Here is a 14,357-nt window from a genome sequence, read left to right on the forward strand (position 1 = left end):
GCGGCATCCTCCCAGGCCCGCCTGCTGGAATCCAGGTCTGGTCAGGGACTACCCACACTTCAGGACCCCGGGTGGGGAGTCTGAGCGCCCTCCCTCCTCCAGAGCTGAATGTGCCCTCTGTCCATGCCACACAGAGCACAGCTGTCCTGCCGGGCACGCCCCCTGAACAGCCACGCCATTGTGCAGACCCTCGTTCCCGGCAGCTGTCCTGGGCCTGGGTGGCTGCGGGTGCAGACACGGCTCCTCTCTCTCCTGGCAGCTGTTCTGGCTTCCTGGGACAAGCACCCGGAGCAGGCCTCACCCAGTGCCATGTGTGTGGGGCCGGGCTCCATCCTGGGGCCAGCCTGGTGGTCAGGGCCACAAAGCTGCAGAGGGCGGGGCGAGGACCCCGCCTCCAGGCCCCCCCAGCCCGCTCCGCAGCTGCCTGCTCTATTTAAGGTACTCCCCGGCTGCCGGGCCACATTCCCTGGGTGGCCTGGGTCCCTCTCACCACTGCCTGGGCGTGGCAGACAGCTGGGCAGGCCGGCGAGGGGAGGGCCTTTCTCCTGGGCCCTGGAGCCAGACTCTGTCCTCGCTGCCCCTAACCCTGCCTCACCTTGAAGGAGACACACCTGGCCTGGCCAGTCCTCCCCACCAGCCCTCCTGTCCCCCCGGTGCATGGGGACACGCAGCTCCAGCGACAGCTCAGAGGAGTGTGCTTGTTCTTAAAGAGGGGAAGAGAAAGAGACCCGATCCCAAAGTAAGAGGAGACGTGGGTGCCCTGTGGGGCAGGTGAGGACAGAAGGAGGAACTGGGAACAGTGGGGTCTTCAGGGGAGACAGCCCAGCAGGAACCTCCTTTCTGGAGAAACTCTGCAGGTTAAGGGCTCAAGGCATGGAGAGATGCTTCTTCATCAGGCACAAGTGAGGCCGTCAGTGTTTAGCAAGCCCCTGCCTTAGACCCGTGCTGGAAATGAACCTCAGACCTCGCCCTTGGGGGCGTCACAGCCAGGGACAGGCCCAGAGCGGCCCCTACAGAATGTGGAGTGTCCTGTAAACACAGGGTGGGGGTGGGGGGCTGTCTATGGAGCCCTTGTGGGGCCCGGACCCTTCCTCCCTAAATCACATGGTGGTCACGTCTCCCCACTTCACACCCCCTGGGCTCCGCGAGGAACTCTGGGCCCCACCGTGTCCTCCCCAGTCGGGCCCAGCACATTCTTGAGATTCAGCGTCTGACACTCCTCACCCTCTGACTCAGCTCAGCCCTCGCCATCCCCAAAGCCGCCTCTGCCCACCCTCCCCTTGCCTGCTTCCCCCAGTGCTCGCAGGGAACCCTGTGCTTTGATTAACTCACTCGACCCCACACTGCACTCGCAGCCCCTGCTGTCTGTACTCAGATTCCTGCCCGTTCTGTCCCCGGGACACGGGGCCTGGTGCAGACCCGGCACCCAGGCACAGTGCAGGAGGCAGCCTGGCCACCACAGCGGCTTGGGGGCCCGACCCCCACCTCCCTCAACGCTCCACCCACGGCCAACAATGTTTCTAGAACTCTTTAGTCAGAGGGAAACTCCAGTGGGGAACTCGCGGCGTCCGCCCCCACCCTGATCTCACGCCACAGTCACAAGCGGCCCCTGGCACCCCCCGTGGCCTCCCATGTGGTGCCTGTCTCAGGCTGGCAGGCCCCACCCCTCCTTCATTTGACAGATCAGGAAACTGAGGCTGGGAGGGGTGAAGTGACAGTTCAGAACCTGTTGGCCCAGGGGGTGGAGCCAGAACACACCCAGAACTCAGCCAGGCACCACTGGGCCTCCGCCGTGGCGGCCAAGGAGCACCCCGAGAAGGCAGGGCCCAGGCGCAGGAGGGAGCGGGCGTGCCCGCCTTATAAGGCAGCCTGGGGAAACTTGGCTGGTGTTGCTGTGCAGCCTGAGGGGGGCGACTCCCCAGGGGAGGCTGAGCAGGCCGCCCTGCAGGCGCAGTCCTGGGTCCTGCAGCCCCACCCGCCCAAGGCGCCCATGCGCCTCACAGCTCTGGGGTGGAGACGAGCCACAGCCCAGACCTTTCCTGGGGGTAAAAGCCAATGGGCCGAGTGTCTGCTCAGAGGGCACGGTGCTCCCTCCGTCCCCATTCCTTCCCCCGGCAATGCCAGCTGGACCTTGGGCCCAAGGGGCAGGGAGGCCACAGAGAGCCGTCAGAGCAGTGCACGTGGGGCTCAGGGAGCTCCCGACCCAGCCCCGCAGGGGGGCGGAAGGGGACAGCCATGCCAGGTCTGCAGGAAGGATGGGCAGCAGTGAGGCCGAGAGAAGAGAAGCGATCTGTGCCAGGATCTGTGCCGAGGGACGGGACAGGCTGAGACGGGGCAGGGAGGAGAAGCGAGCGCAGCCTCGGAGGAGGGCAGGTGGGAGCTCAGGCCTTGGCCTCCACTGGGAAGCTCCTGCCCTTCCCCACCGGCCGTGCTCGGGCCCTCAGGACTGCTGGGCCCCCACCTGTTTGAGGGCAGCAGGGTCTGGGACGCAGGCTCAGACGTTTCCGTTGTATCCCACGGAGAAATCCCACCTGCCCTCAGAGCTCCAGGCTCCCGAGGGCTCTGGACACTGTGGCCTCTGCTCCAGGCGCCCTTCTCTCCCCTTCCTGGCCTGGTGAAATCCCGCCCCCTTCGCAAGAGAGCAGACAGGCCAGGGAGCTCCCTCGGCCCTCCCCGTGTAGCTCCCCAGTGGCTGGGCACCCGCCCGTCCTGCCCATGCTTGTGAGCTCCAGAGGACGGCCCCACAGGACTCGTCCCCGGGGCCCACCTCCCGGCACAGAGCAGGGACTGAGCAGCGTCTGCCGTGGGGGGAAGACACTCTTGTGCACCCACATGGACGACCCCCAACCCGTCCCCCATGGCCAGGACCATCTCCTTATGCATTTAGCACCAGCTGTCACCAAGATCTGGACGGGGCCATCGGCATTCTCCCCAGCCACATCCTGTGTGACTCAGCTGGGTGTGAACACGTCACCCCAGGGGGAGGGGTATCCGGCACATCAGACAAAGGTCCTGGACCAACAGGAGACTGAGGGGGGAGGAAACAGCCTCGGGGCCACTCTGTGAACTGCCTGTGCCTTTGCCCGACACTGACACCGTGCCACCTGCAGCCATTGTCGCTGCGTCCGGGTGGGTGGTTCCGTAGGGTCCAGTGTGGAGAGACAGGAGGTGGACGGACTCACACCCAGGGCTGGGAGGGACCCGAACGCATCCACTACGGCTCTTTGGAGTGCGGTCTGATGCCCGGAGCTGCAAGAAACGTAGAGTCCCAGGCCCCAGCCCTGCTGAGTCAAAGGCGGTTCCCGGGTGCGCGAGCCGGTGCGAGGGGTGTGGTCTCGCGCATACGCACCCCCGCCCAGGCCCCAAGTCTGCTGACCACTGGAGAGCTCCCGTTCAGAGGAAACGCAGAAGAATTGGAAACATTTGAAACCCAAGTGTCCATCAGCGGACGCACGGATGAGCATGACACGGCGCACATGCAGCAGGACGCCGGTCTCGCAAAGAAGGGAAGTTGCGACCTGTGGCACGGCACAGACGAACCTTGGAGTCACCATGCCGAGTGAAATGTCAGACACAAAATGGACAAATATCGCATTTTTCCATCTTACGGTGTGCGTATTTCACCAAAATTAGAAATAACCATTTAAAAGGTAAATCAAAAACCCAGAATGTTCTGTTTGTCCAACCCAAAGAACACTTATTGAATGTGTACCCCAAGTTCCGAGTCCTGCACCCAGAACTAGACCCAGCTTTCGAGAGGCTCATAACCCAGCTGGCACCTTAACGCAGCCCCATGGAGCCAAGATCCCCGCGGGGCTGGGGGGTCACTTTTGAGAAAGGCCACAAACAGTGTCGCACGGCCCCATCGTTCCCGAGCAGGCCCTGTGTCCCACAGGGCTGGCACCAACTTTCCTGCAAGCTCTCCATGTGAGGACAACTCTGGCATGAGCCTTCCGAGGACGTGGTCAGAGACCCTCACTTCCTTCCCCTCACCAGAAGAGCACCCCCAAATGAAGCTGTGGGTGGGTATCGTGGGGCCCCCAGTCCAGACACCCCTTTCCAGCGGCCCTGAGAATCTCCGCTTGCAAAAGCTAACGGGTTCTTCGTGTCCTCCCTGGGAAATAGGAGGAAGAGGAGGAGGGAGACCAGGCTCAGAGGGTCAGCATGAGAAGGAGAAAGACCCTCCGACTCACGAAGGCACAAGTCCCTTCCTCCCTGTCCCCAGGCCCTCGGCCTCTGCCGGGCACTTCCAGGCAGCCTGTGATTCACCCTGAGCAGGAGCCACCGGCATGTGTGAGCCTGTCTGAGGGTCTCTGCCCCACCCCGTCCTGCGCCCCGCACGAGCCCACCCAGTTCCTGCACGGCTCCTCACCCACACAGCCTCGCAGGCCCTCGCTGTCCGGGGCCACACAGCAGAGATGCCACCACGGCCCACACGGACCAATAAAGGGGCTCCTAGCAAGCCAGATTCCTTCCAAAGTGTCACTTAAGTCCTACTTGTGGCATTTAGAGTGTCCCCCGTGGACAGAGAGAGCCACAGCCACCTTCCCTGAGTCTTCGGACCCCACTCCACGTATTCTGGTCTTTCTGGGTCTCTGTGGAAGTATCCCCCACCCACACCCAGCTTCCTCCCGTGACTCCGCAGTAAAGCAACCCCCCCCGACTCCCCAAGATTACTGCTGCTCAGCGACTCACCCTCCTGGCTCCGGGGTGGGGCCTCGGCCACGGGGGGCTGGGCCCTGGGCTCCAGCCTGCTCTGCAGCTGAGACAAGGGGGTGGGCTCAGAATTCTCCAGGGTCTGGGGTGGGCTGGGGGCGGCGGGCGCCTCGGCTGGCTTGGGCACCTGGATCTCCACCCTCTTGGGGACTGCGTCGGCGGCGGGGGCGGCAGGCACCTCGGGGATCTTGGCGGTGGGGGGCTCCATCCTGCGGTGAGCGGACTCCTGGGGCTTGACGATGGTGATCTCCGTCCTACGAGGGACCGGCTCTGGTGTCTTGTGGCCGAGCACTTCGGCCCTCTTGAGGCCGAACCGGGATGGCCCAGTGGCCCCGGCGCCCTCCACCTGCTTGGACGAGATGTCGATGGACAGCTCCGTGCGCCGCGACACAGGCTCGGCCGCCTTGGGCCCCGGGAGCTCCACCCTCCGCAGGGCAGCCTTGGGGGAGCGCTGGCTTAGGGAGTCTACATGGCGGGCCGCCGGCTCCGGGTTCTTCACGCCCAGGTCCTGGAATTTCTGGGTGGAGCTGGCCACAGTGGTCCGGAGCAGCGGCGTCTGGACCCTCCGGGGTGGGGTAGAGTTGGGTGTCTCGACCTCCTCGACCTCAAAAGATCTTTTCAAGGCTGAAAAATAAAGAAAGGAGGATGTGGGTGGTGAGTGGACGGCTGGAGAACACGCGGCGTGTTTCCTGCTAACAACAGCAGAGGAAGGTAGCCGGCTGGGACGCTGGCAACGGGTCCCCCGGGGACTTCTCATCCTCCATCTCTCAACAAGCAAAAGGGACAGCTCCATTCTAGGTGACCTGCAGAGGCACCAAGAACCATGAGTTCTGGGGGGAGGGACACAGGCCAGAGCGTGGTGGGCACGGGCCTTCCGTGTTGCCAGGGCCACAAGCAAACCACTGGCCCCTCCAGCTACGTCCACATAGAATGTCCTGGTTCATGAGGGGCCTTGACCTCCTTCTTGTCGTGGCTTTCTTTCTTCCTCCTCAACCCCACCCAAGGCACATGCCCAGACAAACACCACCAGCAGCAGCGGGGGACACTTCCCCCGGTAACAGTGACCAAACCCCACAGCCAATCAGAACCAGGACAGGAACAACATCATGTGAATCCCGACACCTGCAGCTGACGCTGGAGCCTTCGCCGCGGGCAAAGCACTGGCCTTACCGGGTCACATTTACTCCGCCATAACCCTGCTACTATCCCCTGGTACAGAAGGGGAAACCGAGGCAGAGGGCGCCTGAGCAATGGGCCCGACAGCACAGAGTCAGATGCAGGGCCAGACTGTCATCGGTCTGACGCCAAAGCCCACGGTTCCAGCCACTGGGTGGTCCAGCTCCCCAGCGGAGTCTGCACACACTCACTCTCTCAGTCCTCCCGCCCCCTGCATTTTCCCCATGCGACACCCCGCCTCGTGCGAGGACACGACCACCAACTCCCGCCCTGCAGCCCGGCGTTTCCACCCAGCCATCCTGCCCTCTCCACCGGGGTCTGCTCCCTCAGAGGCAGTGGGGACGGTGCCCAGGAGGCTGCCACCCCCACAGTCCCTGCGACCACACTCCAAATGAGAGCCGGCTGCTCCGGGTTACAGGGACCAGGCGGGAAGGGGCCCACGTGGCAGGAACATTCACCAGCTCTTCCTCGGGCCTCCCCCAGCCCCTCCCCGCCTCACCAGCCCCCAGAGCCCGGGATCCCATGGGACACCACCACTTCCTGCCCTGCCCACAGGGAAGAGGGACAGCTGGTGCCCAGCCCCCACAACAGCTGTCCAGGACTGTGCTCCACACCCCCCCACTCTGGTCTCCTTTCCTCCAAATGCAAACACAGCTCCCACCTCTTCGCAGTGGACGGTCCTTCCTTTAAAAGACCAGGGGGTGGTGAGTGGTTGGGTGGGTGGGCGGCCACGGGCATCTGTGCCCTTAAGTGCTGGGGAGGGGAAGGACAGAGGGGGCCCAGCCCCAAATTCCTGGCCCCTCCACCACCAGCTTCCCAGGTGTGGTGCTGCTGTGGGGACCCCTCTCTGAGCCCTGAGCACCCCTCCTTCTTGGTGGACACAAAAGGACAAAATCCTGGATCGCTGGACTCAACGGTCCCCAGAGGCCAGGCAGGGACTGTAAATGTGGCCGGGTAGGGAGCCGCGTGGAGCCAGGGACCTCGAGAGTCATCACACGCCACGTCTCTGAGTCTCAGGGAGGCACCTGTTGCCCGGCTCCATCACAGCCCTGCAGGACACCGGCCCAACCTGGCCAGAGCTTCTAACTTCCCAAGACAGTCTAGAAATCTGGATTTTTATATGCTATCTCCTGGTTTTTAAACACTGGCACAAAGCAAAACAAACACTGTACAACCAAACAAAATCTCATCCGAGGCTGCACCACCTGTGGGCCCAGCCAGCAACCCCCAGGTGGTAATGGCCACAGGGCAGCAGGACCCTGTGCCGGGGAGTCTGGGCTCCCGACCTGGGGCAGCTGCGCCCCTCGCAGGGGGCTGTCACTCAGACAGACCCTGTGTGTGGAAGGCCCTGAGGAAGGGCTAACTGCCCACTTACACTGGCCAGAAAGTCCAAAGCTCAGGGCCCAGATATGAGTGTGTCCTCATGTGGTTCCCAGGGCCACCGAGGTCACCCGGTCTACCCCCTGCCTTGAACACACTGTCCCCAGATGAAGCGCCTCTGTCCCGTGCACTCTCTAGAGGAGGGGCCGGCTTCCGGGTGTCCCTCTCGGCATTAGTTCCTCACGGCCGAGTGGGAGAACAGAAAGTAGGCAGGTGAAGACCTCTTCCCAGGTTTGCCCCAAGAGAACAAGAAGATCCCTTCCCCAGGAGTCCCGGAGAGCCCCTCTTGGGGAGCCCATTCGGAGGCCCCCCCAGTTGCCGACTCACAATTTAAGACCCTGCACCAAAGCAAAGCTCTCCCTGGTTCCAGCTTACGGTTGAGTCTACAGAACCGATGCAGTGATGCATCCAAGCCAGACCCACATGCACATGAAGATCATTCCGGAACCGAAACTGGCCCCTCTCCCGCAACACTCCTTCCTCCAGGTGTCTGTGTGGCTCGCTCCTCGCCACCCTGGGCAGCTACAGCGCAGGCGTGCCCCGCCCGGCCGGTGACCTCCCACCCTGCAGCCTGCAGCCTCCCCTGCCTTTCGGCGCTTTGTGTCTTTTCATGACCCGTCCCCCCCCCACCCCCCGACTGACCTCAGTGTTTGCTGTCAGCTCTGTCATCTGTCAAGGTGTTTGCCACAAGCTCCAAGAGAGCGGGGACTGTTCCCGCTGAAGGAGGTGCGCCCCCATCGGGACAGCGGCTGCTCAGTGAATTAGGCAAACTCAGTAAACTCGAGTCTGCGTCACCGCGTGCGATCTGCACAGGGTACCAGGAGAACAGCGAGGCAAGAAGCTATTCCGCTCTGGAGGCTTCCGTCTTCCCCAAGGAAACCACGTCCCTGCTGGAGTGTCAAGAAGGTGACACCCAAATGAAGAGGTGCCCACCCTGGCTATGCCGTTTCCCCCAAACAAGCAGGCTGCCCCCGCAGCCACCTCCTCCCTCTGTGAATCGAGGCCCCCCACGGCCTCCTCCCAGAACCTGCCCGGGCCCCACGCAGACCACGCCAGCCCCGCCCACGGCACCCTGGCCACATCATGACCGCTGAGGTTGGCTGCCGGGGGTGTGTCTGGGCTCCCCGGGCACAGAGCCAGACGTCCCCTATTCCACTATCCCATCCCTGCACTGGGCCTCAGGTGCTTCTAGAAAACTCACAGAAGGCTGGATCTCAGCTTGTAACCTTAGCACGGAGCCCCGAGGGCCCCACAGAACGAGCCTCTGCAGCAGGGAAGCTCCGGATCTTCATCCCATTTCAGCCCGAGAAGTGTCACTTCCCTCTGAGGTTCGGTAATGGGTCGAATGGTGGCCCCCGAAAGGTGTCCAAGTCCTAATGCTGAGAACCTGTGACTGCGACCCCATTTGGAAAAAGGGCCTATGCAGATGGAATCAAGTTAAGGATCCCGAGATGAGGCTATCCTGGATTTAGGACGGGCTCTAAATCCACTGACATGCATCCTTGTAAGAGAAAGGCACAGGGAGATCTGAGACACGGAGGAGCTGGCCAGGTGACAGCAGACGCAGAGACTGATGCTGCCCTGAGCCTCGGAACACCTGAGGCCACCAGAAGCTGCTAGAGGCAAGGATGGACCCTCCTCTGGAGCCTTCCGAAGGAGCACGGCCCTACCCACACCTGATCTCAGACTTCTGGCCTCAGAACTGTGAGAGAATGAATGTATGTTGTTAAACCACTCTGTTTCCAGTAATTTGTGCCAGCAGCCCCAGGACACTTGCACAGGACCACTGGACAGAGGAAGCCTCCGGGCTGCAGGGTGGTCAAGGGCCCCTCCCACTAGTGCTGTCACCACCCTCCACCCGGCCCCAGTCCAGAGCTGCTCATGGGAGTGTAAAGGAGCCAGAGCTGCCTCCTTTTCCCTTTTCTGGAGGCACACAAAAAACCCAGATGGTTGGAGAAGTCGTCAGGGGAATAACATCACTCTAGATGTACACTGGAATATTTGGCAACGAACACGATCGTATTCCAAGGCAGGCTCTGCAAAGGACGCCCCCTGTGCAAATGCCTCCCCAGGGAGGATGTCATGAGTAGCACCCAGCCGGGAAACATCAGGAGACACTTGTCATGAGGCAGGCAGGACAGGGTCCTCCGGCATCTCCTCCTCCATCAGTGTCCTAAAGATACGGCCAGGTCCTGTACTCACACGCACAGCCACCCCTCCCTTCCCAACGTGAAGATCCCGCCACCACCCCGACGGGGCCGTCGGAAGTACGGAAAGATTTATGTACCAGGATGTTTGCATCAGCATTAAAATCACAAACACTGGACACCATCCAGGTTTACGTAGATTTTCTAAACCCATATGCCAAAGGCCTGCGTCATCATCAAAATCACATTTTGGCAGATGAGAAATGCTGAGAATATTAAGTAAAAATAGCAGGATACAAGATGCATACATGATCCTAATCCCATTTCATACACACATGTGCAGTTTGCACGCACACACGCGCTCTGCATGGAATGACGGTGGGTGTTGCATTGCACGAAATTTCCCGCCTTGTTTCGAGATACCTGTGCTAAATGTGGGTCACTTCATGTTTTCAGGGAATAAAACAATTGACACTTTCGTAAAAATGCACCTTGCTCGAACAAGCTCGAAGGTGTGGGTAACTGCACGCCAGCCCCTCCCCACTCCCAGGAAAGAGTCTCTGGGCCTCTCCTGTCCTCAAGCACCTACAGTGTCAGCAGCTACACAGAGGCAGAGCGGGGCCTCCCTCCAGATGCAAACCTTCCTGTCCGTGACCAGGGGGGGCTAAAGCAGGAGCAGCCTGGATCTGGGCCTGTTTAGGGAGGAATGTGCCGTGTGCACAAGGGACCATTGTTAGGGGCCCGCTCTGACCGCAGGCTGCCAGGCAAACTGCTCCCAGCTCCTGAAACCAGATCGAGCACTTCCTGGTGTGTTCCGAGGTCTGGGGAGGGCATACCAGGCGAGCCACAAAGCCCTGCTCTAGCCTAGGACAAATGTCATGCAAAGAAATGCTCTTTGCTAGAGACCGAGGCACGTGCAGCTCCCCCAGCAGGGAACAACGTGGCCGCTGCCCAGTGCAGGGTCAAATTCTGAGCCCAGGCTCCAGGCACGATAGCTCTGGTCAAACTGAGCCTCTTCCAAGCAACCGCAAAGCAAGTTCTGTCCCTGAAGAAATGGTGGCCACCTGGGAGCCAGGGTCAGGGGCCAAGGAACCTGGAGAGGTGGTATCAGGGAGTAGGGAGGCACCCCCCAGGTCCCGCACCGAGCCTGCAGGGAAAGCCACAGGAAAGCCCCAGCTGGCAAATAACTGTGCAACCCTCAGGACCCGCAGAGCAAACCCGCGAATGTGCACCCAGTGGGCTCGGCTGGACAGCCCCTCTGTCCCCACTCTCCTGCGGGGGCCAGGCCTTGGCACACGTCCCTGCTCTCTGCAGTGGGGGGCAGGGGAGTCAGGTGGGCCAGGCCTCCACACTGGCAGAGCGGGGTCTGGCTGGGAGGAGTCCTTCACCCTCCTACTTCTCCAGCACTCGAGAGGCGGAGCAAAGGCCCTTGTGCTTTGGGGCCCTTGTGCCTGAAGGACGGCCCCCAGGTTGGAGTGCCAGCCGGACATGGCGGGCCTGCTGTGCTCTGTATTTCAGGACCGAGAGCAGGAGACCCAACAGGAGAGTTACGTGACCACAGGAAACTTCTCTGAGCCTCAGCACCCTCACCTGTCACCTGCTACAGGCGTTAAGTGTACCAGGTGTAGGTCACCTTGCTGGGCTGAGCCTGCCCTGGCCTTCCCACCATCAATCACGCCTGCTGATGTCACAGGGCCTGTATCTGTCTCCCTGCCCAGGGCCTTTCCTGGTGGCCACCTGATGCCCATGCCCAGGACGGCAGGAAGGAGTTGACACTGCAGCCCTGTGCCAAGGACTGGCGTGTAAGCACCCAGCTCCCTCCGCCCAGCCCAGGCAGGTGGGATGACCCTGGGGACAAGGTCTGCGGCTACCAGTGCTGCCCAGGGGGGCTGAGCACCAGGTGCCCGGGTCACGATGTGCTTGAGGCACCTTGTATTGGCCGTCATCCCTCCCGGTCTCATTCCCACACTCAAGGATCCCCGGGGATCCCCTCCTGCACCCGTCTCAGGATCTGCTTCTGATGGCTGCTGGGGCAGGTGGGGGCCGGCCCAGGACAGGGAGGAGGATGTGGACGGCAGGTGGGAAGGGGAGCGTTCTCAGGAAGCAAAACAGTCCAAAAGGAAGGACTTAAAAATAGGCAAAGGGAGGTCAGGAAGCAGCGCTGTCAGCTGAGGCCACCCCGGTTCCCAGCAGAGAATCAGAATCACGTTCATCGGCAACATCCAAATAAAGGCGGAGAAAGCTCTCCCTCCTTAGAGAGCCACAGCCAGACATTTCAAACCTCCCCCGGGTTTGGGAAGGAGAGAACAAGGGTGCTGGCACCTGCCGCTCAAAACCCTCTCCTGCCGCTCAAAACCCTCTCCTCGGCCCCCTCGCCTCTCAGCCCCCTCCCAGGACCAGGCCTGGCTGGTCTAAGAACCGTCCCTGGTGCTGGCCCGTTTTGCTCCAGCTCAGATGGTGAGGCCCGCGTGGTGGCCGAGGGCTGCCAGTCACCCTGGGCTTATCTGCACGTGGCCCAGTGACCAAGGCCTGAGGTTTGCGGACACCGTCTACACGGCCCCCGCTCCTGCCTCTCTGACCCCCTGCAGGTCAAGGCCTGCACCAAAAGGCCCAGCATGTCTTACCAAGGGGCTGCCCTGTGCCCTCCTGGACGGGGAGGAAAGCCTGCACCATCCCCACCGAGCCCCGGGTGGAGGTGTCCCCGAGAATCTGAATTCACCAGGGCGTCCCTGGCACCCAGGGAAGGCTGTGAGGTCACCCCTGCCCCGTGTGATTTATTCCGATGACTGTCTACTTCGGGTGTTAGGAGGTTTCTGAGTCTTTGCCTCTGGTGCCCCGGGGCCTGGACGTCACGGCACGCCCCTGCCAGGAGGCCCGGCGCACTCTGGAACAAGGACGTGAGAACGAGCAGGTCTGCCGCGTGCCCGCCCCGTGCCCATCCGTGGTGGGATTCCCAGTTGAGGCCAAGAGAAATAAACAAGCCCCCTCCCTTCACATGCTGCAAGGGGACCCTCTGCCAGCCTATGGGGCATGGCAGCCTCCAGCGTTGCTTCCAGAAACGGAACCCTGAAACTCCTAGTCCCCAGGGTAGGACACAAAGGGGCGGGCAGCCCAGTGGCAGCTGCCATCCACAGCTGGCCCTCGAATTCCGGGACTTCTGTCATTCCCCCACTTGGTTATCTTAGCTTCTCCCTGGGGAGAGCTCCCTAACGACCTCCCAAGCAGCACAGCTACACACCCTCGTCCCTCCAGAAGGGAAAAGAGGGGCTTCCGGAATCTGCCACGGCAGCGGTCCCCAACCTTTTTGGCACCAGGGGCCAGTTTCGTGGGCGCTTTTTCCACGGGCGGGGGTGGAACTCAAGGTTTGCCAGACGCAGTGGGCTGGAGTGTCCCTCAAAATGACGCGTCCAAGTCCTAACTCCTGGAAGCTGTGATCGTGATCTTATTTGGAAAAGGGCTCTACTGAGATGAGATCACCCTGGATTTAGCGTGGGCCCGAATCCAACGGTGAGCGTCCTTACAAAAGACAGACAAGGAGAAAGACACGGGGACCCGGGGAGCAGATCACGTGGGGACGGAGACAGAGACAGAGACCCGACCCTGGAAGAGGCAAGGGACAGACTGTATCTCGGGGCTCCAGGACGGTGACAGAACACATTCCACTGCCGTAAGGCCCCACGTTGTGGCACTTTGTGGCAGCTGCAGGAAACAAACACACCGACAGAACACAGGAAACAGGGGAGCAGGTCCTGAGCCTGCTGCAGCCGCTGTGGCCGTCCCCTTCCACTTCCCAAGTGTCTGTCAGTTCTGAAGCCATTTCCAGCCACCGATTGGCCTGTTCGGAGAAGGGGACACAGGTGCCCTGCGGTTGGGCCAGCCTGGCAGGAAGGAGCCTGGCCCCTCACTGCTGTGGGCCACCAGCTCACACTGGGCCCTGACATCCCTTCTGCTACGTGGCCCCAGCCAGCTGGTCACAGAGCTTCCCGCACGTTTACCCTGGGTCAGGTGCCCATACGTCCAGCCCTCCTGGGATGGTCCCGGCTCATCCCTGCTGTCCCGCTGTAATCACGGAAGGCGCCCCTTTCACTCCTGAGTGTTCCCACGGGGACAGCAAGTTATACGGTCACCCTACCTGGGGCAGGTATTATGTCCCATCAGAGAGGGGTCAAGGGATGACACACTCAGGGTCAGGGAGCCGCCTTGCAGCCAAGACAGGCCCACTGGACAGCCACATAGCGGCTTCTGCTTCAAGAAATCTATCTTTACGCAGAGCAGAGCCAGGACCACGGTCAATGCTCCCGAGGAAGCCACCGTTCGTGGGGCCTTGGGTCCTCTTCTTTGAAAGCCCACCCAGGCTCCGGGGACACTGTCCTGGGAAGAAGGCCTCTCTGTGCTGGCTGCAGCCACCTGCCTCGAGCCTGGGTTCTGGCAGCTGTAGGGACATTCCAGGCAGACTTTAAAAGTCACTCTAAGACGCTGGGCTTCCTTTTTTCTTTACCAAATTAGCGTTCTGGGAACATGAGCACATCTGGCACAATCGGCTGGGAGGCACTGGTCTCGCTCTCCCCCGTTAACCCAGCTGTTGGCTAGCGCCACTAGGCACCGAACAAGGGGAAACGGGCTGAAGTTGTGGGGACGAGATGCAGGGCAGATGCGGCTCAGGTGGGGCCACCAGGGAGGTTTGGTGAGAGGCTGTTATCCCCAAAGGCTGCGCAGAAGTGCACTGGGCCAGGTGGGGACTGGGTAGGAGGGTCTAGGTGCGGCCTGCCTAAGGGCAGGGGAGAGGATCAGATAACCTTTCAGGTCTCCTCGGGTCAAAGGTTCCGTGAAAAGCAGCAGCCCATGAAGGCAGGAGGGAGCCCCTGGGAGGCGACAAACTTCAAAAACCGAAACCACAAGCGTCAGCTCTAGGGCCTCAAAGGTTACAGGGTCCCAAAG

The 14,357-nt window shown here is 61.4% G+C and overlaps 1 protein-coding gene across 6 annotated transcripts in view; it reads right to left on the reverse strand.

Moving 5' to 3' along the window:
- The window catches only part of SEPT9 (septin 9), a 167,910-nt gene that overhangs the window by 71,896 nt on the left and 81,657 nt on the right, over window positions 1–14,357 (reverse strand). For 5 of the 6 annotated variants that reach the window (XM_012664214.1, XM_012664217.1, XM_012664216.1 and 2 more), the window contains one exon: window positions 4,696–5,340. In XM_012664214.1, the coding sequence (XP_012519668.1) occupies window positions 4,696–5,340 (645 nt within the window). The remainder of the gene's footprint in view (window positions 1–4,695; window positions 5,341–14,357) is intronic. The other variant, XM_012664218.1, reaches the window with a different exon arrangement.

This window comes from Propithecus coquereli, unplaced genomic scaffold (genome assembly GCF_000956105.1).
Source record: "Propithecus coquereli isolate 6110/MARCELLA unplaced genomic scaffold, Pcoq_1.0 Scaffold871, whole genome shotgun sequence".
Taxonomy (NCBI): Eukaryota; Metazoa; Chordata; class Mammalia; order Primates; family Indriidae; genus Propithecus; species Propithecus coquereli.